The sequence below is a fragment of the Bos taurus genome, chromosome 19 (genome assembly GCF_002263795.3).
Source record: "Bos taurus isolate L1 Dominette 01449 registration number 42190680 breed Hereford chromosome 19, ARS-UCD2.0, whole genome shotgun sequence".
In the NCBI taxonomy this organism is placed as follows: Eukaryota; Metazoa; Chordata; class Mammalia; order Artiodactyla; family Bovidae; genus Bos; species Bos taurus.
In genome coordinates, this window is record NC_037346.1 from 22,020,179 (window position 1) to 22,047,454 (window position 27,276).

The window sequence follows — 27,276 nt, forward strand, 5'->3', positions numbered from 1 at the left end:
GTTTGTCATCCTTTTTTTGCTTTTGGCCAAGTCGAGCTAATCTTGTCTCCTGTTTCTTTTTGTCTGTTTCATCTTTGCTTCTGGATTCTAGGCTCTGGGCATTTGCTGGGAACCCATTCTCTCGGTTGCCTGGCCTCTGGGTAGCTATGAAAGGAGGTGGGATGTGGCATGGAAATGAACTCTGGGTGGACATTGTGCCAGGACAGTCACTGGGGAGAGAGCAGGCTTTGGATGGAAGAGTCACGGGGTCTCTCCTACATGCAGCGGTGGCCCTTCCAGTGAGCTAGCTCTTCGTCTTTTCAGCCCAGATCACCTGGAAGGAGTTCTTGCCCTCAGTCCACCTCCCTGGTCCAGGTGCCGGGACGGGAACCTCCTGACTCAGCTTGTCTCCCTCCTACGCTCCTTGGTAGCAGACTGTATGGTATTTCCCACTTTCAAGCAGAATCAGACATAAGGTCAGAGTTCTCTTAAGAGAGAAAAGCAAAATCCAGAGCGTCCGCTTAAAAAATAAATATCCAGATGCCTCTTAAAATCTGGAAATCCAAAATGGGAGGTGGATGAAAGAAAAAGGGGAGGGGAGAAGACATCAGACCACATAAAACTGGCCCCCAAATATGTGTGTGTTTGTAGAAGGTGCTTACGGCAAAAAGACCACTGGCTACAAAAGGAAATCCCCGCTTTCTGAGGAGTTTTATGTGCAGCCTACCCTACGGTTGATTGATTTAACTTTAAAATAGAGTTGACAGAAAAATGTTTTTTGAAAAGGATGCTGACAAGACAAGGGGGAAATAAGCATAAATTTGATTCAGATATTAATGATGTGCCCCATGTGTGTAATGCTTTAGTTTTCAGAGCGTCTCCATACACGTTACCTCGTTTAAGTTCCGTATTCATCCTGTGGGGTGTGTATGACCGTGCTCGGCCAGCAGGTGTGACCTGCCCAAGGTGTGGTACTGTGTCACCTCCTGACATCTATTGAGGCATCCCGGCAGGATGGAAACCCAGCCCCTCCGAAGCCTGTTGACTTACTCCACCACTGTTTTTTTCCTCCCAAGAAGAACTTTGAGATAATGTAGAAGCACTTATGCTCCTGACTGTGTTTAAATGCTCTAACATCATACCAAGGAGGACTTTGAACTCATTTCTTGGGGATCCTTAAAAAATAGTGACATTAGCGCTCTGTCCCAGGTGGTTCTGCTCTTCACCATCCTGAAGGCAAAGGGATGAATCAGAGACCACTGATGGTGCTCAGCTCTGAATGAGTTGGGGAAGATGGCAGCCGCATACAGTGTGGTTTTAATGTCCCGCCTTTCACCATTTCATCATCTTAGAGTTTAGGCAAATGCTGGTTCTCATTAGGGGAAGTTTTCACAAGAGTAAAGATGGAGCAGTATCATAGTTCTCCCAGTTGAATCAAGGTTACGCCATGTACTAAAGTGAACTGTTAAAAGAAGGTGATCTTTTTCTGGAGTCCATAGAGCTCTTGGCATCAGGTTCAATCACAGGCTTCAAGAAATTCACAAACTCTATGAAATTACAGACTTTTTCATATATGGGTATTTTCCTCTGGGGAAAGGATCTGTATGTAGCTTTTATCGTCAAAAGTGATAGTGACCCCAAAATGGTTATGAAACCAGAGTCTTAAGAGGGCTTTTTGGAAACCTTGAGTGGACTTGAGATGTTACCCACACTTGAAAAGGCACAGAGATGAATCTTGGTGATCGTTTCTTTAGCGCATTTCCAGTTGGCATAAAAGAATCATCAAAGTGGGCCTGTGGGACATCAAAGTGGGCCTGTGGGACTTTTCTAACACAAGGTTCTCTTTCTGATTCAGGTATCAAAATGAACATGGTTGAAATGATCATTCCTGTGCCTCCTGCACAGTTTCAGAGCAGAGTAACCAGGATACTACAACCTGAGACAGATCATCCCGAGCAAATATGATATGACAGTAACTTGTGCTTAGTCGCTCAGTTGTGTCCGACTCTTTGCGAACCCATGGACTGTAGCCTGCCAGGCTCCTCTGCCCATGGGACTTTTTCCAGGCAAGAATACTGCAGTGGGTTGCTGTTTCCTCCTCCAGGGGATCTTCCCGACTCAGGGATCAAACCCACGTCTCCTGCGGCTCTTGAATTGCAGACAGATTCTTTACTGCTGAGTCATCGGGGAAGCCTGATATTACTGTACCTCCCATATTTAAAATACCCTCCCTTTGACCTCATCAGGTATTTTTCTAGCGACAGTCCCATTTCTTTTCTCCCTTTACAGCAAAACTCTTAAAGAGAATTGCCTGTAGTCACTACCTCAGCCCCTTATCTGCCATTTTCTTCTCTTTTTATAACCTCTCTTCTTTCTGTTGTTCTCCTCTTGATGTTTCACATGTCGGCAGGAGTACTCGGGCTGGTCTGGGTCCCAGGCCCACTGTAGGCGTGTGTGTTGGATAGAGGTACTGTCCCTTTTCATTCCAGTGTGTGTGTCAGCTTCACCCCTGCACTGACTACCCTCCCCCCAACCCCATCAAGATCATGTGTGACCACCGGTCAGTTCTCTATTCTCATCCTACTCAACGTCTCAGCAGCATTTGACCCAGTGACCTACACTCTCCTCTCTAAAACACTTTCCACGCCTGCCTATTGAGACACCAGAGTCTCCTTTTTTTTTTTTCCTTTTTTTCCTATGTCTCTCATCGCTCCTCAGCCTGCCATGGGTGTCCCTGGCTCTCCCCTAAGGGTCCCTTTTCCTCCAATGCCATGCTTTCTCCTTGGAATCACCTCACCCGGGGCCCATGGCCCCTAACAGCATCTAGGCACTGAGGATCCCTGATTTGTATCTCATCCCTCCACCCCCTAGCCTGGATTTCTTTTTATTTCTTTATTTTTAAACAGTAACTTTTCTTACTTGTTTGCCTGTGTCAGGCCTTAGTTGAGGCATGCAGCATCTTCGTTGCATCACGTGGGATCTTTCGTTGTGTCTCATGGACTCTCTAGTTGTGGCATGCAGGCTCCAGGCTGGGGGCTCTGTAGTTGCATTGTGTGGGTTTAGTTGCCCTGCGACATGTGGGATCTTAGTTCCCTGACCAGGGATCAAACCCGTGTTCCTTGTATTGCAAGGTGGGTTCCTAACTACTGTACCACCAGGGAAGTCCCTACTCTGCATTTATAAACCAGGTGCCTACTTGAAATCTCCACTTGCATGTCTAACAGACACCTCAAATGACTCTTCTATCTTGATTTTTCCCCTCTCAGACTTCTTGCTCTGCCACTGTCCCTCATCATGGTTAGTGGAACTCCTTGACACATTTTTGCTCAAGCCTCCAAGTCACAGTACAGTGCCCCCTTGACCTTTTCCTCTCCCTCACGCCTTCCTTACACCCATTTGTCAACCTGCCCTATTGACCGTCTTCAAAATGCACAGCCATGTCCTCACCTTCTGTGCTGCTGCAGCCCAGGCCCTTGTCGCTGCTCTCCACTCCTGCCTGGGCCCTTGGCAGTGGTCTCCCGAGTTGGTCTTCCCCTGATGTCTGTCTGTTCACAGCAGCCACAGTGACCTTTTAAAAGATAAACCAGGCTGCACCACTCGCCTTAACCCTCAGCAGCTTCCTGTTACAGTTGGCCCTGCGTATCCTGGATTGGTTCCAGGATCCTCATAGATACTAAAATCCGTGGCTGCTCCAGTCTCATATACAAAATAGCGTGGTATTTGCATATAACCTACGCACATACTCAGGTATACTTTACATCATCTCTAGATTGCTTATAATTCCTAATACAGTGTACATATAACACACAGTTATACATATGATGTAAGACTATATAAACAGTTGCCTGTGCTTGGCAATTTAAGCTTTGATTCTTGGAACTTTCTTAATTTTTTTTTTCTGAACATTTTTGATCTATACTTGGTTGAATCTGTATATATGGAACCTATAGATATGGAGAGCTGACTGTATGCTTAGAATAAAATTCCGTTATTTTTACCAGTCTACAGGGCCTGAAACATCCAGTCTGTGAGTGCCCTTCTGGCCTCACTGTGGCCCCTGACTGTCTGGCTGCATCCACTCTTGCCTTCCCTATTCAGCCTTCCCCCATTTGCACATGACTGTTTCATGCTGTTACTGAGGTTTGTGCTCAAATGCCAGTTCTTCAAAGATTCCTTCCACAGCACTCACTAAAACCCACCCAGCATACCTTTGCTCTTACCCTGCCCTGGCTTCCTTTTATTATCTGTAAGTGCTTGAAATTATTTTCATCAGATCAGATCAGTCGCTCAGTCGTGTCCGACTCTTTGTGACCCCATGAATCGTAGCACACCAGGCCTCCCTGTCCATCACCAACTCCTGGAGTTCACTGAGACTTGCGTCCATCGAGTCAGTAATGCCATCCAGCCATCTCATCCTCTGTCGTCCCCTTCTCCTCTTGCCCCCAATCCCTCCCAGCATCAGAGTCTTTTCCAATGAGTCAACTCTTCGCATGAGGTGGCCAAAGTACTGGAGTTTCAGCTTTAGCATCATTCCTTCCAAAGAAATCCCAGGGCTGATCTCCTTCAGAATGGACTGGTTGGATCTCCTTGCAGTCCAAGGGACTCTCAAGAGTCTTCTCCAACACCACAGTTCAAAAGCATCAATTCTTTGGCGTTAAGCCTTCTTCACAGTCCAACTCTCACATCCATACATGAACACAGGAAAAACCATAGCCTTGACTAGATGAACCTTTGTTGGCAAAGTAATGTCTCTGCTTTTGAATATGCTGTCTAGGTTGGTCATAACTTTCCTTCCAAGGAGTAAGCGTCTTTTAATTTCATGGCTGCAGTCACCATCTGTAGTGATTTTGGAGCCCAGAAAAATAAAGTCTGACACTGTTTCCACTGTTTCCCCATCTATTTCCCATGAAGTGATGGGACTGGATGCCATGATCTTCGTTTTCTGAATGTTGAGCCTTAAGCCAACTTTTTCACTCTCCACTTTCACTTTCATCAAGAGGCTTTTTAGTTCCTCTTCACTTTCTGCCATAAGAGTGGTGTCATCTGCATATCTGAGGTTATTGATATTTCTCCTGTCAATCTTGATTCCAGCTTGTGTTTCTTCCAGTCCAGCATTTCTCATGATGTACTCTGCATATAAGTTAAATAAACAGGGTGACAATATACAGCCTTGACGAACTCCTTTTCCTGTTTGGAACCAGTCTGTTGTTCCATGTCCAGTTCTAACTATTGCTTCCTGACCTGCATACAAATTTCTCAAGAGGCAGATCAGGTGGTCTGGTATTCCCATCTCTTTCAGAATTTTCCACAGTTTATTATTATTTTCATATATACATATATGTAAAATACATGTTCATATAATATATATATTCATATTATGTTGTAGCTGCACCGGGTCTTAGTTGCAGCGCACAGGATCTTCGTTGCAACATGTGGGATCTCTAGTTGTAACGTGCAGACTTAGTTGCTCTGTGGCATGTGAGATTTTACTTTCCCGGACCAGGGGATTGAATTTGTGTCCCCTGCATTGCAAGGTGGATTCTAAACTACTAGACTGACTGCTGGAGCACAAGCCAGGGAAATGCCCCTGCTTTGTTCTTTCTTGTATCCCTTGTGCTTAAACCAGGGCTGGCACATAGTAAGTGCTCAGATAATATCTGTTGAATGAATTTCAGCTCTCTTGTAAAAAAAATATGTAGGGAAAAGCAGTGTATTTATAACTGTGAGATATAGGTATATCTCCTAAACATCAGTAAGTAGAATAAAGATGAGCAAAAAAATGAGGCATCATTTTTTTTTTCTATCCAATTGAAAAAAACCAATGGTAGTGATAACAGTTGGTGAGGGTACCAGGAAATGGGTGCTGTGATTTACCATTGGTGGAAATATAAAATCGTCTACGTTTTCATAAATGATGAGTCATGGGTGATTTTTATCTCAATTTTTGTGGCTGTGTTTTCCATTTTTTTGCATAGTTACTTTTCTCCCCCAATAATTCCTTTTTAAATCATAAAAATCTGATAATTTTAATCCCCACCCCTTTCCTCGCTCTCTCTCTTTTTTTTTTTATTAACCTGGCTGGATCCTGGTACGAGCAGACTTACAAACCTGATTCCAGCAGTAGGATGGTCTTGTTTTGTTGTTGAACCTCTCAGAATGTTTCATCTGAATCCTATATCAGGATTCTCAGGAACAGTGCAAAATCAGTCACTGAAAACTGTGTGTGCAGAGTCACTCTTGATCAGAAATCCTGGCTGGTTTGGGGTGCCCATCGGAAATGTGGGGCTGGGAAAAACATGCAGCCTTAATGGGGGCCCACCCAGTTAAAGGTGGGGTCCCACAACACTTCCTGCCAAGACCCAGGTCTCCATAGGCAGGGGAAGCCTCCCATTTCTTGTCTGATAGATACCCTGCCTGACTCCCTGGCTGCTTGGGACTGAGTTGAAAACAATGATCACAGCCACACACGCCTTTCCGTCTGCTGTGCGTGGCTGATGCCCGTTTCCCTGGACACCTCCACACCCTGTTCTGTCAGTGCCTGCACAGCCAGCCCTCACACAGCCAGCCCTCCTGTCTGGGCCCCAGATCCCCAGAAGGGAGGCTTGCAGGTGACAAGCCAGTGGGCCATCCTGCGGCCTAAGCCTTGTTTCTTTTCTCCTCTGGAGGTGCGCTGTTAGTTTGATGATGATTATGTCATTTCTGGACTTGGCAGTTCAGTTCCAGAGTACCTGGCGGCTCACCTGAGCGACGTCCCCCCAGACGTCTGGGAGCTCACCAAAGAGCCAGCACTCACTGGGCTGCGAGCCCTGGGCTGTCGCCTTTATGCTTTCTCTGCCTCAGTCCTCTTCGACCTTGGCCCTCTGACAGTTGGCACAGCTGACCGCAGGAACCTGCCAAGGACCAGGGGTTGTTTTGAGTGGCACAGGGAACTGAGGGTTGGGGCTGGCTGAGGGTTGTGCTTCCCTGGTGTTCGCAGGCTGAGTGGCACACGCTTAGAGCGACTACTGATACTCCCTGTGTAGGGACCTGGTGAAGTGGGGAGAAGGGCTGATTTCAGTATTGGTCACCTGTTGGATACCCTTTGTCCCTTCTCCCTTGGGGCCAAGGGGACACAGCCCATTACCTGCCTGCTGATTGGGTGGAGAGTCGCCAATAATAAGCCCCGCTTCCTGCCTCAACCACCTGGTGGATATCTGATTGTGTTTGAAAAATGCCTGATCCATCTTCATTATGCTTCTTAGAGACAGTGCCTGTCGGGGAAGTAGGAGTGAAGAGACCACCAGGACAAATGTGGTCCTCTGTTGGCGTCTGCTGTGACTTAAGCCTGGTTGAGACTCAGACCCAGGGTCCCCTCCATTGTCTCAGACCTCAGGACAAGTGAGATTGTAGCTTCTCTTGTCCCTTTTGCCCAGCCAGTCCTGCTCTTAGTCAGTAATTCATGTATCTGTACCTTCGTGTTTTCCAGCCTACTTCAGGAGGCTCCAAAGAACTCTGCCATCTTGGATTTAACCACCTTCTTTTACTTTTCTTCTCACAGCTTAAACTTTGGAACAAATATCGAATTTCCAACATTCCATCGCTCATATTCTTAGACGCCACTTCCGGGAAGGTCGTGTGCAGGAACGGGCTGCTGGTGATCCGCGATGACCCAGAGGGTAAGACCTTGCCATGTGTTCCCACCCTGCCCTCCTCCCTGTTGGTAGAGAGTGTAAAAAGGAAATACATGAGTGCGGGGTTATTTGGCTAGAGAATATTGTCTTGATGAAATTATAGTATTCTCCAGGTCATGGTTAAGGTTTTTACAGAGATCAGAATGTCCCTCGTGGGGGCTTTAATTCATGGGCCAAAGGAGAAGGAATCTGAAAAAGGAAGTTTAGCTTTGAGGGCTGAGGAGGCCGTTGAGAAGCAGTTTGAGCCCAGCTACTGACTTACATTGCTGTTTCAGCAGCAGCTCTCACCTCCACAATCAAGAGGCAGCCTGTGTGGTTTGGGGATTTTTTTTTTTTTTCTCTTGAAAATGTTACCATAGCATGGGGGAGGAAGGAGAGGGTGATATGAATGGAGAGAGTAGCATGGAAGCATATACACTATCATATATAAAATAGATAGCCAATGGAAATTTTCTGTATGACTCAGGGAACTCAAACTGAAGCTCTATAACAACCTAGAGGCGGGTGGGAAAGGGTATGAGGTGGGAGGGAGGCTCAAGAGGGAAGGAACATATGTATACATATGGCTAATTCATGTTGATGCATGGCAGAAATCAAACGAATGTTGTAAAGTAGTCATCCTTCAATTAAAAATAAATAAATTAGAAAATATATATTACGATAGCAAAGTTGCAGTCTCTGTGTTGCTCTCCTGGCCCTAGCGCCCCTCATTTCTTGAAGTGAAAAAGTGAAAGTGTTAGTCACTCAGTTGAGTTCAGCTCTTTGCAACCTCATGGACTGCAGCCCATCAGGCTCCTCTGTCCATGAGATTATCCAGGCAAGAATACTGGTATGGGTTGTCATTCCCCTCTCCAGGGGATCTTTCTTACCCAGGGATCGAACCCGGGTCTCCTGCATTGCAGGCAGATTCTTTACCATCTGAGCCACCAGGAAAGCCTCATTCCTTGGTGTTGCCCAAATCCTAAGCCTTGGTCTTCCTGTCCAGCTGGGTGGATGGCCGTGTCTGGGTGACTCTCGTCACCTTGCTCAGAGGCTGTCCAGGGCCTGTTTCTTTCCCCTGAGCACTGGAGTCATACAAAGGCTATAAGATCTTCCGTCCCTCATGTATTCATCCAATTACAGAGTTCAGCCCTAATCACAAATTTTCCCAGTAAAAATTTCATCTTCAAAAAATTGCCCTCAGTAAAAACCAGGGCAGTTACAATAGAACCAAGTCTTTATCTTCTGAAGTGTAAACACACAGGCACGCACGCATTCACACCCCTGCCCCCAACTCTGAAGCTTGTTAAAAACCCAGCTTCCCCAGCCCTACCCCCAGAGATTTTTGGTTCCATGTGTTTCAGGGTGGACTCAGCCACCTGCTTTTCCAGCCAGGATCTGCTTCTCTCTCCCGCTCCCCATCCACCCCAGGCGATTTTGAGCCAGTGGTCCCTGGACCACCCTGTGAGAAAACGCTGTTCTGTTGAGCGGGGAGCATATTGTGTGCTCTTCCTGCCTGGGGCTTATGTGTCATCAGAATGTCAACCATCTGGGTCGAGTGGTTTTGCACTTTCCTTTCACTAGACTGAAATTCTCCTCTCACTTGGTTCCCTGGGCCCCAACCCAGACCAGCTGAATCAAAATCTCTGGAGGTGGGACCCAGGAGCATCAGATTTTAAAACTCCCTGGCTGATTCTAAAATGTAAAGTTGGGAGCCACTGAGAGCCTGGGGTTGGAATTGAAGAAACTCACAGTTAATGGGCTTCCCTGGTGCATCAGTGGTAAAGAATCCGCCTGCCAATGCAGGAGATGCAGGTTCTATCCCTGGGTCAGAAAGATCCCCTGCAGGAGGAAATGGCAACCCGCTCCTGTATTCTTGCCTGGGAAAGTCCTGTGGACAATGGAGCCTGGTGGGCTACAGTCCATAGAGTCACAAAGAGTCGGACATGCTCAGTGACTGAGCATGCACGCATACTTGGTTAATACCCAAGGCAGTGATTCCCCAACCGTCCCATTGTCACAGTTACTTGGGGAGTCATTTGGCCTTGTTTTGGCCGTGCATCTTTAGCCCTGCCCCAGGATCCTGAGATAGGGGTGGGGAAGGGGGTGGCGGGTAACTTTGGCTTCTGTACTTTTCAAAAGCTCCCCAGGAGATGGGTCCTGTGATCCTCCAGGTTCAGGAACCATGGCTTTGAGGATAGGTAGGGATCTGCCATGAACGAGTCCTGCTTTTATTCCTGCTCTAGCTGCCAGTCCTATGGATATGTTAGCCAATACCATTTGGTGATAAAGTTGTCGCGCTCTGCATCCTGGAAGCCTCTTGGGTCAGAGGCCCCGAGGAAGAGTCTTAACCTTCTCGCCATCTGTTGCCTGTTTCAGGTTTGGAATTCCCCTGGGGACCTAAACCCTTCAGGGAAGTCATTGCAGGGCCCTTGCTTAGAAGTAACGGGCAGTCCCTGGAGAGCAGCAGCCTGGAGGGGTCTCACGTGGGAGTCTATTTCTCCGCACACTGGGTGAGTGCTGGGTCCCTCTTTCATCCAGACAGAAGGGAGCAGTGATGTCGCCGCCGAAACTAGCTGGGGTTGGCTTCTGGAGGTGTGACTGCTCAGGTGTCATTTCCTGGCATTCCTGCTCTCTCCTGGGCCTCGTGCATTGCTGGCATGCTTCCAGTGCTTACTGTTACGAATGATATTAGCAGCAAGAAAAGGACTTCTTTGGACTGGCCTGAAAGGAAGGTCCTTCCCCCTAAAAAATACATAAATAAAAAGGGGAGTCCTCCTAACCCATTCTGATAAGGCTCCCCACGTTCCCTTAGGGGATTCGTTTTAACAGCTGCCCGCTGACCCCAGATGCTCACCATCACAAGAGGCACATTTATTTCTGCCTCTTCCATAAACTGGAAATGCGATCCACATCCAGCGTGGGTCTTGCTGAACCGGCCTCTGCTGGCAGGCGGCTGGGACTGGGGCAGGAGAAGGCAGGACGGAGGCCGAAGGCTCCCATTCATTTCTTGCAGTGTCCACCCTGCCGAAGCCTCACCCGGGTCCTAGTGGAGTCCTACCGGAAGATCAAGGAGGCAGGCCAGAAATTCGAGATCATCTTTGTTAGTGCGGACAGGTAACGTGTGCTGACGGGTTGGCGGACAGGGTGGCGGTGTGTCTCCCCTTTTCCACAGGTGGATGGATGGCTCTTGCCTTTCATGCTCTGTAGCTGAGAACTTGGGGCTAGGGCTTGGGGAAGACCTATCTGGGATGATTGGCAGAAGGGCAGATATATTTCATATTTAATCATGTAATGGTCTAAAGGGGAGCCAAGAAAAACCCATTCTTGCTGTCAGTATTAAGGGACATCCTTATCCTGGCCTGGGGCATTGGAGATTAGGATGCATTTTTTTTCTGGTCAGTTCAACTTTTTGGATGGTGGTGAGTAGATATGGAAGAAGGAGGATGTAAAGAAAACAGCCAGAGACTAATGGAATATGACACCTGTCTTAGCTGGCTCTGCATTCATTTTTCTTAGCTCTGGCCACATGCTTTTTCTGGGGTCTGCCCACAAAACAAAAAGTGCAGGCTTTCTTCCCAGAGTATGTCAGGGCCTTTTAGCCTCAATTTCCTCTGTTTCTTGCCCTCTCGCTGGCTTTACTCATCAGTGACCTTCCTTCGTCACAAAACTCCAGCCCCAGTTCAGACCGAGCCACCAGGCTTCCTTTTCACAGAAGGATCGCTGAGATGCCAACACACTGAGGGCTTTGTATGCACTGCCATATCCTTAATGCCTGTATGATGCTATGCTCAATTGTACTGGCCCCTGGGCCCACCCCTCTGCTCCCTAGGGCAACCTTGAAGCCATGTCACAGGGCTTTTTAAAGCTTAAAAAAACCCATCAACTTGGGAATTCCCTGGTGGTCCAGTGGTTAGGACACTGTGCTCTCATTGCCAAGGGCCCTGGTTCAATCCCTGGTCGAGGAACTAAGGTCCCACAAACTGCACCACCAAAAAAAGAAGTCTTCTTAAAAATAAAAATAAATTAAAAACATCAACTTTATTGAAGTATGATTTACATACAGTAAAATGCATGCATTCTAGGTATAGAGTTCAGTGAATTTTGACTAATGTATGTACTTGTGTCACCAACACAGTGAAGATATAGAACATTCCCATCAATGAAAAGACTCCCTCGTGGGATTCCCCTGTGGTTAAGAATCCTTCCAATGAAGGGGTGTGGGTTCAAACCCTGGTCAGGGAACTAAGGTCCCATATGCAACAGGGTGCAGCCAATTTTTTTTTTAATTCTAAAAAAAAAAAAAACTCCTGTGCCTTTTCTCAGTTGCCCCCAAATTCCAGCCCCACAGATCTCTGATCTGCTTCTATCACTTAATTAGATTTATCACTCTTAGAGTTTCTTAGATATGGAATCATAGGTGTATGCTTGATTAAAAGTGTTCTGTGCATATCACAGTTATATGCACAGATTACAAGCATTACAGGGAAGGAGGTGTCTGAACATCTAGGCTCCTAATTAAAGGAAGACCTGTCCATGTTGAAAAGAAAAGCTGAGCATGAATTGACTGGGTAGGCTGCAGAGGAGCAGTCTGTTGAAACGCCTGGCGTTTCAGCCTGGCGTCCACCTGCTGTGTGGGGCCTTGTGCACTGGGTCGGTCCTTCCCCAGCCTGGTGTCCGGGGAGCACAGTGATTAGAAGCTGGGGCGTCTGTAGGGCCCTGGACGCAATTTGGTGGGAGGCGAGGAGGACCTGATGGTGGTGCCTTGAGGAGTAATAGAGCTCTGTCTCTGTGCATGTGTCTCTGTAGGTCTGAGGACTCATTCAAACAGTACTTCAGTGAGATGCCGTGGCTTGCAGTCCCCTACACCGACGAGGCCCGGCGGTCGCGCCTCAACCGGCTGTATGGAATCCAAGGTAGGCGTTCCCGACTCCGGGGCTCCTTGGAATCCGGCTCATCTGGGTTCACCAGCTCTTTGGCTTTCCTTCTGGAGGGGAAAGAACATCTTTATTTCCATGAATATTCACATTTTTCAGCATCTTAAAAATATGCGGTGGGTTTTGTGGTATGTAGATTATACCTCATTAAAGCCATTTTTTGGAAAGAAAAAGTGCCTGTCTGGGTGAGACAGCTACTTCTCACCACCCAGCCTAGTGGGTTCTGACATACTTGGGCTACAGAGCTCACACGCCCAAGTGACCGGGTCAAAACCTGTCTTCAGACCTGAGAGTGACCTTTGGTTCCATCACTCAGGTTCTTTGAGCCTCGGTTTCCTCATGTGCAAAATGCAGATGATAAATTACCACAAAGAGTTGCTGGGAGCATGAATTGGATAAAGCAGATCCAGTACTTCTCACCATTGCTGAAGCCTCAGAGTAAAGGGTGAGGAGGGGGTACTGCCTTGTAGGTGACAGAACAGATTTCCTGAGAGTGTCAAAAACTTGGACTTGAAGTACTAATCATGGTGTTTTCAGAAATAATGGTTACTAGTGAGACAATCTGCATTTTTATTCTTTGTTATATGAATACCTCTTTCCCAGCCTTCATCCAACTCACTGGAAAAGACCCTGATGCTGGAAAAGATAGAGGGCAGGAGAAGGGGGTGACAGGATGATGGTTGGATGGTATCATTGACTCAATGGACATGAGCTTGACAAACTCCAGAAGATGGTAAAGGACAGAGAAGCCTGGTGTGCTACAGTCCCTGGGGTTGCAGAGTCAGACACAACTGAGCAACTAAACAGCAAGCCTTCACCTAGCCGGGTTTTTTCTTGGTGGCCTATTAAGAGTTAAATTCATTCTGTTTGTATTAGTGGTACCAGATCCTGGTCAGCCCTAGACAGTTAACAGCTAATATTTGAGTTCTCAGTATTCCTTGTTTTATAGGAAGTGGGAAAAAAAGAGACAAACCAAGATCTACCCACAAACTCCACAGCTTGTGGGGGGACTTATCAGGTTCTTTAACTTTTTTTCTTCAGCATTTAGAGTACACATATTGCTTTGTTAGGAGCTAGTTTCAAGAAATTGATATTTCATCTAAAACTGGTGATTCTTGGGACTTCTCTGGTGGTCCATTGGTTAAGACTCCATGTTTCTACTGCAGAGGGCTCAGGTTCATTCCCTGGTCGGGAAACTAAGATCCCATATGCCCTTCAGTGTGGCAAAAAGTAAATAAATGACTCTCAATTTCAAATGTACGCAATTACTCCCTGGGGCTTTTGTGAAGATGCAGATTCGGACTCAGTGGTTCTGGGGTGTGGCAGAGATCCTGCCTTTCTAGCAAGCCCCCAGGTAATGCCAGTGCTGCTTGTCCAGGCTCTGCACTTTGGGCGTGAAGTCGAGGTCTGTGAATCCTTGAGAATCCTTCGAGAATTTTGGAGCTTTAGGTCTCCTAGTAATTAAAAAGATGAAAGCAGTTTTCCTTCCAAACAGAAGTGGAGTGACATGACATGGTTTACCATTCCAGCAGGATGGGTACCAGTTGATTAGTTTAAAGGAGATGGTGCAGGTATATTTCCTTCCAGCACTCTGCTTGCAGAGACTTAAAACATGTGTGCCTTAGCATAGGAGCAGTATTTCTTGAGATAAGGGATGACCCTAGACCAAGGGTTAAATTGCCACTTGATGCGGATAAGTAAAACTGCATGTCTCTCAATTCACTTATTCATTCATTCAACAAGTATTTGCTGAAGGCACTCCCCTACTGCTGACTGACCTTGAGCAAGTTACTTTATCCTTTTTTTTCAGTAAAATTGGGAAGTCTCAGTGTTGGGTACAGAGTAGGCATTTAATATTTAACTGACTGACTTAGGGAGAAAGGGGAAAATCTTTTATTTTACAACCTAAAAAAGATAAAGTTTTGGATGTCCGAAAACTTGCTAACAGAAAGGCAACTAACAATATGGCAAAGAATCTATTTCCTTTATAGAAAAAAAGAGCCCTTTCCAGATTTGTTCAGTCACGTCTGACACTTTGCGACGCCATGGACTGCTGCACGCCAGGCCTCTCTGCACTTTACTCTCTCGGAGTTTGCTCAGACTCGTGTCCATTGAGTCAACAATGCCATCCAACCATCTCATCCTCTGTTGCCCCCTTCTCCTGCTGCCCTCAATCTTTCCTAGCATCAGAGTCTTTCCCAGTGAGTCAACTCTTCACATCAGGTGGCCAGAGTATTGGAGCTTCAGCTTCAGCATCAGTCCAAAAAAAGAGAGAGAAACAATTTAATTAAAAAAATATATATATATATATATATATATATGTATAGGATATAAGGTGGGCAATTCAGCTGATGCATATTGTCAGAATGGATAAGAAAAATATTCAGGATAATTTAAATTCATGATTTACAGATAAAAACACTGAATTTGTACCTGTTACATTTGCAAAGAACTCTACTCTCCAAAAAAGGATAATCCCCAGTGTAGGGAAGAGAGCAGGCTGCTGCTGCTAAGTCGCTTCAGTCGTGTCCAACTCTGTGCGACCCTGTCCCTGGGATTCTCCAGGCAAGAACACTGGAGTGGGTTGCCATTTCCTTCTCCAATGCATGAAAGTGAAAAGTGAAAGGGAAGTCGTTCAGTCGTGTCCGACTCTTAGCAACCCCATGGACTACAGCCTACCAGGCTCCTCCATCCATGGGAGTTTCCAGGCAAGAGTACTGGAGTGGGGTGCCATTGCCTTCTCCGAGCAGGCTGCTAGGAGGAATCTAATCAGGACAAAATTTCCAGGAGAGATTGGCGATGCACACCAGAGGCCTTAAAAAATCTACAAAACCTTTGATTTCAAAATCCCACTTGTAGGAATTTATGTTCAGGAAGTTACCCTGTAGCACCTAGCAGAAACTGGACTTCTTTGCAGTTGGAGGTGCATTTTTGTGTTTTCTCTCATCTTTTGTATACTTTGGATTTCCTCACAGACCACAATTCTTTGCTTGCTTTAGCCCCGAGAAAACTCAGAACTGAATTTCTAACCACGTTTAGCAGTTTTGCAAAGCTGACAATTTCTCTGCACGCCCTAGATCCTAGCTTTGTTTTCTCTTCCTGCCTTGTTCTCTTCTCAGTGGGATGTTTTCATTTGTTTAAAAAATATTTTGTTTAATTTATTTGGTGGCACCAGGTCTTAGTTGTGCCATGCAGACTCTTAGTTGCACCATCTAGGAACTAGTTCCCTGACCAGGGATCAAACCCAGCCCCCTTGCATTGGGAGCATGGCGTCCTAGCTACTGGACCATCAGGGAAGTCTCAGTTTTCATCTGTTTTTTATTGAATTATACCATTCACTTTTTAAACTGCCTCCAATCCTTTTTGGAAAAAAGGTGGGGTAGATTTAAATGGATAGGTTTCCATTTCTTGAGTTTCCACTAACCACTACTATACACTGAATTTGGTGGGAAATAAAAAACCAGAAGGTTATCCCAGTGCTGCCTTGGAGTGGATAAGATGAGATCCCCTTTGGGAAATAACTTCAGTAGGGTGATGTCTTTTGAAGAACTAGAATGTGTTGGTCAGATAGGTGACACTTTGTATGACGACTCAGGAAATCAAACTCATCCCATATAGCAAAGTGCGTGCTGGGCCTCGCTTGGCCACTCTGGTCCGTCAGGTGGGCTCTCATCTTCTTTCCAGGCACAGGTCCTCAGTACAGCATAAGCTTTTTCTTCTCTGAGGAAGGGAGTTGCCCTTTCTTGGATGCAGAGGCCAGTGAGGTGCAGATCCTGTTCTTAGGGGTCGATACTAAGGCCCTGAGATCACCTGAAAGTAATAAATTACCAAAGGATGGCCTATATCACGCACAGCCAGTTTGAGGTGGGGGTCTCTCCTCTCCCTTTGCTCCATGAGATGCTTCTTGGGGCCCTTGGGCCCTTGGTAGTGGAGGAGACACAGAATAGCAGTCTCCTTGAGGAGAGATCATGAGGCCTGTGAGAGTCCACGCTAGTTTTAGACACACTACTGAGGCTGGAGGGTGCCCTTCCATCAGATGTTGGCAGGACATGAAAAAATTGATTGTTTTCTGTCTGCCTTCTGAGAGCAGAGAAGGGAACTCTCCTTTCGACTCCTCCAGCTGTCAACATACAAATAGAACAGCGGTCAGAGCCCTGGTTGTTAGGTGTGGCCCAGACAGCCAGCACGCGGGTGACCACAAATGAGCAAGAAGAGAAAGGAGCGTTTTCAGAGATGCATTCATTTGGCTCAGCCTCTTAAGGCCTGGCAGTGTGTGGATAAGCACATATGTGGTTCCCAGACTTCAAGGAGCCCTCATCTGAGGATCAGAAAGCTGATCTGGAGAGGCCCTGTGCCCAGGCAAGCAGCGGCCAGGCAACCACACAGAAGAACCCAGCTCTGCACTGGCCCGTCCCGCTGCTCCTTGTCTGCTGGCTCCGCAGAGCGCTTGCCCTGCCGTCTGCAGCAGTCTGTCTTCAGCTTGGACCTGCCTGCTTTCCCAGCTCCCCACCTCCTCCTTCCTCGCTCTTGGGTTCTCCCCCTGGCAGAGCGTTTTGTGCCAACTTGATCATTGACCTCTTTGGGTGGGCCTTAGGATTCATTCCTGTAAACAGCCTGTCTGACACTACTGGTTCACCCTGATCTGTCCACCTCTGACCCTATCTAGCCAGAAATGCACTAAAGCACAGTGAGAGGAATGTGAAAGAGCCTCACAGGATCCTTCTCAAGGCAGCGTTTAATGGAGGGCTGCACAATGGAATAATCTAAGTTCACAGGAGACTCTGGCTTGGGACTCTGGAGCCAGGAAGTTTCCTGGAGGAGGTGACTCTCAAGCAGGGCCTTACAGAATGTCTGGGATTTAGGTAGAGGGCTTGGGACATTCCAGGCCGAAGGCCAGAGCAAGATGTCCATGGTGTACTATATAGGGAGACTGAGTGTAAGGCCGGTGAGCACCAGGCTGTGGTCCTTGAACTTGGCCCTTTGGACTTTGGAGCTTTGGGAAATTTTTAATTAAAGGAAATTCAGTGCAGTAGAGACATGTAAGCTAGATGTCTTCCAAAAATCCCAGAGGCACATTGTTTGTTGGCGTTGTTCAGTCGGTCAGTCGTATCCAACTCTTTGCAACCCCATGGGCTGCAGCACACCAGGCTTCCCTGTCCTCCACTATCTTCTGGAGTTTGCCCAAGTTCATGTCCATTGAGTTAGTTATGCTGTCTAACCATCTGGTCCTCTGCCACCCTCTTCTCCTTTTGCCTTCAATCTTTCCCAGCATCAGGGTCTTTTCTAATGAATTGGCTCTTTGCACCAGGTGGCCAAAATATTGGAGCTTCAGCATCAGTCAGTCCTTCCAATGAATATTCAGGGTTGGTTTCCTTCAGGATCAACTGGTTTGCTCTCCTTGCAGTTCCAGGGACTCTCAAGAGTCTCATTATCCCCTGGGGCACGTTGTCCCCTGGGATTTCTAATGAATTCTTTGTGCTCCCACTGCGGCCAGGCCTTAGGCTGTGGCTCGTGACAGGCCTGCCTGTGGGGAGAGAGAGGCCGCTCCCTCGGGCTCCAGGGTCAGCGGACCTAAGAGGATGCAGGCAGCCTCTGCATCCCCGTGTCTAGCTCTAGCCTCACAGGGTCGCTTTCGCTTCATGGCATTTTTGGGGTCCCCTGAACATTAAGGGTCCGGTAGCTTAGTAGAAGCGCATGTTGTTAGTACAGTCTTGTGTTGCTTCTTCCTGTGATCTTACCAGTCAACATTCCACTGCCTTTGACTACCAAAATACAAGATTAAAATATAGATATACTTCTCTACTTCCTATAGATATATAGAAGAGAAAATCCATGACTTGTTCTAGGGGTCTTGGGGATGGGGTTACTGAGAAGATGCCTTTGCACCCTTGCACAGGCTGGCCCACGAACAGAGTAACAGGGATGTGGAGGGGTGATTGGCTGGGGACCTGAGGTCCCAGGGCCATCACTTTCCTCCTTGTTGGCATCTCCCATGGCCCAGACTACCCCCCGACCCTGGATGTGTGTCTCTCTCCTTAGCAGCCCTGCTTTAGTGGGGGTGCGGAATCCTCCTGAACTCCCTGTCTCCCTCCTCTCCGCCATGGAACCATCTGTTACATCATCAAGTCTGTAACTTGGAGTGTCTGTGCATCTGCCCATCTCCTTTCTTCTTTCTTGCTCCATTACAGCTCCCATGTCCTCTCCAGGTGCCTCACCCTCCCGGCACCTCCACTGTTCACCGACCTGGAAGCTCTCTGCACCCCATCACTGAGGGGCCTTTATGGAGGTCTCACTATGTAGGCATGAGTGCTTAAATCACTGGCCATCAGTGATTCACTCAACCTCCAGCTCTTCTCCCTTCCCCAGATGTTGAGGTCCGGGGGTGGATCTTAAAATTCCAACCTTCTAACCACGTCTCTCTGGTGACCCACACCCATCATCTTAGCATCCCAAAAGAGGCTTTTACTCCTTCGATTGGAAGGGTCTTGGAAACTCTTGTGTCAGGATCTGGGACTAAGACCAAATAGTATAACAAAAGATGTTCCTATCACCCCTTTCATTCAGGAAATCGTAAGAGTCTTAGCTCTGTTCCAGGAACTGGGGGTGAAGGCCAGATATACACGCCTTATTATGTTGCAGTATCACAATGTACACAATCCATACCATACACCATGCACACACAGAGTCCTTGGAGAGTCCCGCCGCCTGTCTGGCTCGGCAGATCCACGGGGCTGTATCTGGGAGAGCTCGCGCTCCCTGCTTGACTCTGTCCTCAGCTCTCACCCCACTTGCTGTGTCCTCCTGGACGTCTTGATGAGGATTCTTTCACAGCGTGGAGTCGGGTATCTTCCACTGCCTGCACCCAAGCCGAACCGCCTCCACCTGGCCTGTCTTCGTGCCCGGCAGTGCGCAGATGACTTGATCGGATTGTCACTTTGTACATTGAGGCCCACAAGGGCAGAGCTCCCCTGTGTCACCCGGACAGGCTCAGACTGTGCAGGAGAACCCAGAATCCTCTGGGCACCTCGGGAGCTGGGCTCAGAGCACCCCTGGATTCTGAGTGTCCCCCAGCGTCCCAAGGAGGCCTTGCACAAGATGCTGCGACTTCATTCAGGTGTCCAACCAGGTGGTGCAGGGAGGGTCTGGGACTTGAGGAGGCGTCTGCTCCTGGGCTGGGTGCTGTTCCCTCGAGTGATCTAGCCTCAGCTCTGGCTGCCTGAGTTCACCAAGGCCTGGCATGTGGCCTCCACCTGCTTCCTTTGCTTGGGGAGCAGTGGGGTTGGCCTCCCTCTTCCCAGCATTTTGTGCAGACCGGGGAATTTGTAGCCCTATAAGCTGTTGACAAATGTGTTTCTAAGGAAAAGGTTTGGACACACTTGGCGAAAGGCAAATCCCATTAGCCATTGTCTAACGCTGGCTGTTGAGAACACCGTGTTCTCTGCAGGGAGGCTCAGAGCGCATTCTCTCCTGGGTTAGGGGCCTTCGCTGGCTTTGTTGTCTCCCCTCCCCTTCCCGCTTTGGGGCCAGTGGACAGGGCCCAAGGAAGCCCTGGAGGCACTGCCGTGAGGCCCTCACTCTCCCAGCACCTGTTTTTCTTCTGTTTCTCTCCTGCCCTCTTGTTCCTTACCCTCATCCTCTAGCTTTCCTCTCCTTTTCCCTTTTCCCCACCTTCCTCATCCACTCCCTGCCCTTCTCCTCTCTCTCTCCCTTCTGAGCCCCTTTTTGAAAAATGGATGTGAGGCAGTGTCTATTTTCTATAGAAATGAAACACTCAGCCGTAGTGGTTTTCTTTTTTATTATTTATTTAATTTTTGGCCGTCCTGGGTCTCCGTTGCCTCGCAGGCTTTTCTCTAGTTGCGGCGAGCGGGGGCTCCTCTTCGTTGCAGCGAGCAGGCTTCTCCTTGCAGTGGAGTCTCTTGTTGCGGAGCATGGGCTCTAGGGTGCTCGGGCTCCAGTAGTTGCAGCACGAAGTCTCAGGAGTTGCAGCGTGTGGGCTCTAGAGCACAGGCTCAATAGTTGTGGTGCACAGGCTTAGTTGATCTGTGGCATGTGGGATCTTTCTTGGTCAGGGATTGAACCCATGTCTCCTGCATCGGCAGGCAGATTCTTTACTACTGAGCCACCAGGGAAGTCCTCATTGTGGTTTTCAATGAACCGAGGATAAGGGGCTGACACTGCTGTATTTGTAGGCAAGTCTCAGGATTTAAAGGGCTGGTGCAGGCTGTCTGGAGCTGCCCCCCTGGGCCTGGGGAGGGTGGCTGGGGGCTGCCTCGGGGCCTCCAGAGCAGCTTCAGTGCTCTCCTCTGCTCATCTTGTTTCATTTTGAGAACATAAAAAAAGAAAAACCAGGGAAGGACAAAGAATAATATAACAAACACCCCTGGGGCCACCACCCAGAATTGACACCTTTGCTTCCAATATTTAGTATAGAAATGAATGGGAGCTTTAAACAGACACCAAGCTGGGTTCCCTCCACTCCTCCTCGGAGCCCCTTCCTTCTCCCCGGGGTGCTGGGGGTGCCCAGCAGTGACCCTACCACCCATTCAGTGTGAGTCTTCTTCAAATGCTTGCTCTGTGGCTGTGAATCCATGAGTAATGTAAGGTCGTGCTGGCTGTGTTTGTAGAAGTGTACTTAAGTGCTGACATGCTGTAATAGCGTTCTGCAGCTTGCTTTTCTCACTAAACATTATGTCTTTGAGATTTATCCCTGTTGATATTTACATCTGGTTCATTTCAGTGCCATGAAGTGCTTTGTTGTACTACAGCCTGTTTATCTGTTTATCAGTTCCACTGTTGGTGGATATTTGGTTGTTTCTGGTTTTTCTATAAGAATGCTGCCATTTTAAATGTCTTCTTCGGGACTTCCCTGGCAGTCCAGTGGTTAAGACTCTGCACTTTCCCTGTAGAGGGCATGGGTTTGATCCCTAGTTGGGGAACTAAGATCTTGCCTGCCTTGTGGTGGCGCCAAAAAAAAGGTCTTTGTGCCTCCTGGCATGGCCACATGGGCCTTCTGGCCAAATTCAAGTGAGCCTAATCCCTTTGACCTCCCTTGGGTTTTTCTGAGCTTCACCTCCCAAACTAGCTGCCTTCTTCCTTTCCTTATTAGCTCTCCCAGTAGGGGAAGATTTCGGGGAGCAGGAGAGAGAAGAGGGATGTGATGAATGGAATGGGTGGTGGATGTGGCCAAAGCATGGTCTGTATTTGTCATCCCACCCCTACTGCCCCTCAGTTCTTATTTGATTTTTATTTAACTTGAATGAATTTATCATAAGACAGTTTAAGAAAAATGTATATCTATCTCACCCGCATTCCTGCCTTCCTCACACAACTGTTTTCACTTTTCTGGGTCCCTTTTGGTCTCTGTCTACAAGCATATTTCTGCACAGTTGTAATTGTACACATAGCACTGTGTATTCTGTATTTTCGATTTAACCACATATTACAAACATTTTCCATCCTGCTACAGTCTTCATGATGACCGTGTATTTCCATGATCATGTACCTTTTGTCCTGCCACGTGCCCTAACCTGCTCTATCCTGTCCTGGGGCCTGCCTTTCCTTGCCTTTCTCTTCCCCAGTCCCAGCAATCTTTGTGCTCACACGGTCATCTAGCAGCAGAGAAACAGCCCTGCCCGGCTCCTCTCCCACCCGCTGACGGTGCTGCCCCCAGACCCACCACCTCCTTCGAAACTCCCTTTCTTTGGCGATAGAAAAGCAGCCAAACGCAACCTGGGACAGTCTCAGTACGTGCGACTTTGAGATTGTTTTACATAGTCACAAATCGGCTTCTCCAAGAGGAAACAGCATGGAGCCAGCTCCTTAGGCCTTTTCTTTCTTCTCTAGGTTTTCAGGGAGATGGTGAAAGGGATTCAGAGGCTCTGGCATGGTCTACCCGAGCTCCCCAGGGAGGCGCCTGGGGCCGAGGCCCTCTCTAGGAGTGTAGAGTATGTGTTCTACGCCCAGAGGTTGAACTTGGGGTGGTGCACGTAAGAGAGCACCGTCTGTAGACGTGGCAGCATCACGCCGGCCCTGGAGCCCGCCCTGTGGTGTTGATCTCCCTCTGTCTTCTGTTTCTTGAGCAAACTCCCTCCAGCCACCGTGGAGGTTCCCGTGTATATCACTAAAGCAAGTCTTCTCCTTTTACTTTTTTAACTTATTTTTATTTTTTGGCCGCACCGCACGGCTTGCAGAATCTTAGTTCCTCAACCAGGGACTGAACTGGGCCCTGACAGCGAAAGTGTGGAATCATAACCACTGGACCACCAGGGAAGTCCTCGGCACTGGTCTTCTATCCCTTCTCAAGAGCCAAATGATCAACCTAGGGATGACTAATAATAATAATAATGGACTTAGTTATAATGAGAGCTGATATATATAGAGTGCTTTGTGCCAGATATCCTGCTCAAAAGCATTTTCTGCTTGGCATCTTTTTACTCCTTCCTACACCCAAGTAAGATCGGAAACTCCCACTCCCCCCATTTGACGGTGTGTAAATGAGGCTCTGAGCAAGTAAATGACTTGCCTGCATCTTCCTTGGAACCCGCACTGTAGTCTCCCCGCCCCCGCCCCCACCCCCACCCCCCGCACTGTCCTAGCTGGGAAACAAGTTCAAGAGAAGCAGAGACGAACTGTTCCCTTTTCATTCCCTTCAGAGAAGCCTCTTGCTGGTGTGGAAGTTATTTTGTACAAAGGCATCAATTAGAAATTTTCCATTTCCTTTAAGTTTCCCATTAGAGGCTCTGCCCTATTTTCTCCTTGGAAGTCTCTGCTTCGGGGAACCTGCTTCAAGGGACGGGGGAACAGGGAAGGCATGAGGGTCTGAATGGGGAAGCGGGTGAATGGGAGAGAAAGGGGAGAGGTGATCATATCTCAGCCTCCTTCCCCCACAGCCTCAGAGAAAAGGAAAGTGGGTGGTACAGAAGGTATGGATGCAGGAACGTGCCCTGCCCTGCCCAGCTCCTCCTTGGGGATGACTGCCCTCCAACCCATGGTGCTGTGAGAGTCCCCGCCAGCAGACTGGCCTGGTAGAAAGAGCAGCAGTTTGCCAACAAGCAGATCAGGCTTTCTGTCCCAACTTGGCCACTTACTGGGCAGATGACCTTGGGTAGGCAACTTGACCATTGGCAGAAGGAGGATAATCTTGCATCCCAGGGTGAGGTCCCCACACTGGGTGGAGCACTGAGCAGATGCCACGAGATTGAGCTTCCTTCTGGCTGGTTCATCCCCAGAGAGGTGTACACGCTTAGGGCTCTGGGGCCAAACTAACCCAAGATCCGCTCAGTGATGGGAAAGCAACTGGTGCTTGTCAATTCTTTTTCCCAGTCCATGTGCTCGAAGTGGGCTTCTCTGGATTGAAATCTGTGGTCACTATACCGAGTCGCTTTCTGTTTGTGCTCCACAGTCAACCTAACCTTGTCATCTTGGGCTTAAAGCACCAAATACAAGGGGCCTTTACTTTTGCATAGCTGTTGGGGAGGGGTGGGGAGGGTCCAGGGGAACTGTCCCTCCATGGGATCGGCTGAGGAACCCCCAGTAGTCACCTGGGGGCTCGAGTCCCTGCCTTGCTGTCCTGGTGCCTCCCCCCACCAGCAAGGACTGGAGACAGGCCTTAGCCATGGCAACAAAGAAGCCCATTAGTCACCTGGAGAAACCAAAGCCCCAAACCAGAAAGCAAGCCTCTCTGCCTTTGGATTTTACTTTCCCTCCCTTCTCCATCTTCTGTGCATGCCTGCCCGCCCGCCACAGACCAACCCAGCATCCCATGTCTGGGCTACAAACAAGCCTGCTGCTGTGTCTAATCATAGCAGTGGGCAGGAACCTGGTTTAACCCAACACTAGAAATTGCCCAATTTCAGAAACTGATTAAACAACTTTGCCAAAGCATTTTTGAGATGGGGCATGGCACTGGGAGGCGTTCATCTGCAGCCAGCTGGCCCTTCGTGTCATGGGCCCCAGCCCCAGGCCCCTACAGGCTGCTGACTCAAGCCCAGCCCCATCTGGGATAGGGAGACCCCTGATGTGAACCGCAGGTCTCTGGGAGATGCCGAGCAGATATGAGATGAGGCTGAAGATGCCCTGTGTCTCTTGTGCTCTGGGCGCATCCTAAAAGCCCCCAAAAGCGCCTGCTCTGGCCATGTGCATTTGTATGTGATGTGTGTGGTGGGAAAGGCAGTCCCTAGAGGGTGCTTCTCTCTGGATCTGCTCCCCAACATGCCAAGCCTCTCCTTCTCATAGGTGTGAACATAATGCACTCGTTTTTCCTTTTGAAGGCAGGTCCACCCCTGCATGCCTGCTGCCCCGGCCACCGCACAGGTTACAAAACACCATGGCTGTGTTTCTGGTACCTCAGCATCCCTCCCCCCTCCCACCCCCCACAGAGAAGAAAAATGTCAGTGAAGCAAACTACTGACTCAAAGCTGTAGAATCTATAAATATTAAATTGCTCTGGCTTTCCCTGGCCCATCTAGCTCCAGTCAGCTCCAGTGGGGAGGTGGCTGGTTACTGCAAGGAGGGGAGGGACCAGTGTGGAGACAACTGTCCTCAGAGGTCAAGGCCGAGGCTGCCTCCATGGGTTGAGGTCCCTGGCTGGAGGAGAAGCAGCAGAGAGTGGGGTGCAAGGAGCAGGGAGCTGGAAAACCCACATGCCCCTGTAACCCAGAAGGGGTCACCTCTGATTCTTCCATTTGAGGCTTTATGGTTGGAGGGAGACTGTGGTTTGTGGGGAGCTGGGTGTTGCATCTCTGACCCCAGCCCAGGACTCTCATGTGAGGGCAGCAGCACTGCCAGTATGTTCCCTCCAGGGACTGTTCCCCCAGAGCGGTCACTGGAACTGCCCCAGGCAGCGGGGCTGGAGATGGTGGCTAGCTGTCCTTTCCCATCTGCTGCCCCAGGCTCCTCCTACCACAGGCCCCCTGTGCTCCCCCGGGGGGGCCCTCCTGCTATGATCTGTGCTGGTCTATACACCCTTGCGTGTGCACTGCAAGGGAGTATGCGTTTATACCACCTGCTGAGGTTGAGACTTCCTGCAGGCGGGGGAGCAGCTCCTGTTTCTTGGGGACCTCATGTTGTTGCTCAGTTGTGTCCGACTCTTTGCGACCCCATGGGCTGCAGCACACCAGGCTTCCCTGTCCTTCACTATCTCCCAGAGTTTGTTCAAGCTCATGTCCATTGAGTTGATGATGTCATCCAACCTCTCTTGGCTTTCTCATTTTTCTTCTATGTACTGAGACCCAGGGCTGAAGTTCTTAAATACACAGCCTCGTTGATCCTCCCATAGTGGGGTAAGGTGGGAACTGCAGTGTGTTCACCACATGGCAGCGGAGGGTCTGAGGTCCAGAGGGAGGATGTGACTTGCTCGGGCTTCTGTGGAGAAGTCCCCTGCAGACCCAGAGGGGTTCCACGGCTCTTCCGAGGTGGAGCCCGGATTCCACTCGAGGACTAAACCGTGTCCGGGGGTGCTGTCCCATGGACTGTGGGGCCAAAGCCAAGCTCGCTCGCTCGCTCTCTTGCAGGCATCCCCACGCTCATCGTGCTGGACCCGCAGGGGGAGGTGATCACGCGGCAGGGACGGGTGGAGGTGCTGAATGACGAGGACTGCAGGGGCTTCCCGTGGCACCCCAAGCCCGTGCTGGAGCTCTCCGACTCCAACGCCGTGCAGCTCAACGAGGGCCCCTGCCTCGTCCTGTTTGTAGGTAGGAAGCTCAGCTGAGGGCCCCAGGTGGAACAAGATGGGCAGAGCTCACTAGGGGGCCAGGGGGGTCTGTCCCTGCAGCTTCTTTCAGTCACCAGCAGCGCAGAGCCTGGGCCTTTGTCTCTGGCTGCCGTGCTTCTGACCCCGGTGATTTATTCATGCTTCTCCCCTGTGGCGGCTGTGCAGGGAGCTGCTGCTCTGCTTTCCTTCTAGCTGCTCCCGGCCACCAGCTGGGAAGAAGAGGTCAGGCCGGGAGGAAGCCCTCGGCCCGCTGATGAACAGACCCATTGTTGGAGGCGGGGCTGCTGCACAGAAGCTGCGGGGGGATGAGGGGGTGGGGTGAGGCTGGGCCCCCTCAGGCCAGGGTTCACCCCCAGCTGCTGCTGCTTCTTTCCTGTGCTCTGAGGAGCTGCCCCAGGGTGGCATCTCTGGGGCTGAGAACCCCTCTGTCTCCCTGCCTCTCCCTCTCGTGCTCAGTGTGTGACCAGTCTGCCCTGCAGGAAGACACAGGAATACCTGCGGCAGGCTCCCAGCAGGCCCGTAGGGTGACCCCTGGTTCCTTCTGCAAAAGGAGTAACTGCTGGCCAAGGGCCATCTCACCCTCTGCCTTAGGTCTCATTGCTCGGTTCCACTTAAGTCTGGGTACCAGGATCATGGCCGAGCTGCTGCCACCTGTAGTGAAGGGGCTGGAGAATGTGTGTAGCATCCAACCCCCATTCTCTGGAAGTCTGGTTTGGGGTCCCCCAGGTGGGGAGCCCATATGTGGACTGGAGGGAATCCTGGCTTGCAGGCTGGCCTTGTACTTGGAGGACAGTGGCCCTGGGAAGGGATGGCCTTAGGGACCCATTCCCCTTGGGGCTTTACTGCCTGCTGCAGGCTCACACGCCCCCAGCCTGGAGCCTGGGAAGCTTTTATGAAGGAGGGACAATTGGGAACATCACTGGCCATCTGTAGATGTGGAAACAGGGTCCCAGGGAGGCAAAGCAAGTTTCCAGCATCACCAAGCTAATCAGAGGTGAAT

General features: G+C 49.3%; 1 protein-coding gene across 1 annotated transcript in view; it reads left to right on the top strand.

The window, feature by feature from the left end:
• NXN (nucleoredoxin) overlaps positions 1-27,276 on the top strand; it is a 163,946-nt gene that overhangs the window by 131,021 nt on the left and 5,649 nt on the right. Inside the window, exons 2-6 of the mRNA NM_001102136.1 lie at positions 7,517-7,634; positions 10,008-10,141; positions 10,645-10,745; positions 12,438-12,544; positions 26,077-26,256. Coding sequence (NP_001095606.1) covers positions 7,517-7,634; positions 10,008-10,141; positions 10,645-10,745; positions 12,438-12,544; positions 26,077-26,256 — 640 coding nt within the window. The remainder of the gene's footprint in view (positions 1-7,516; positions 7,635-10,007; positions 10,142-10,644; positions 10,746-12,437; positions 12,545-26,076; positions 26,257-27,276) is intronic.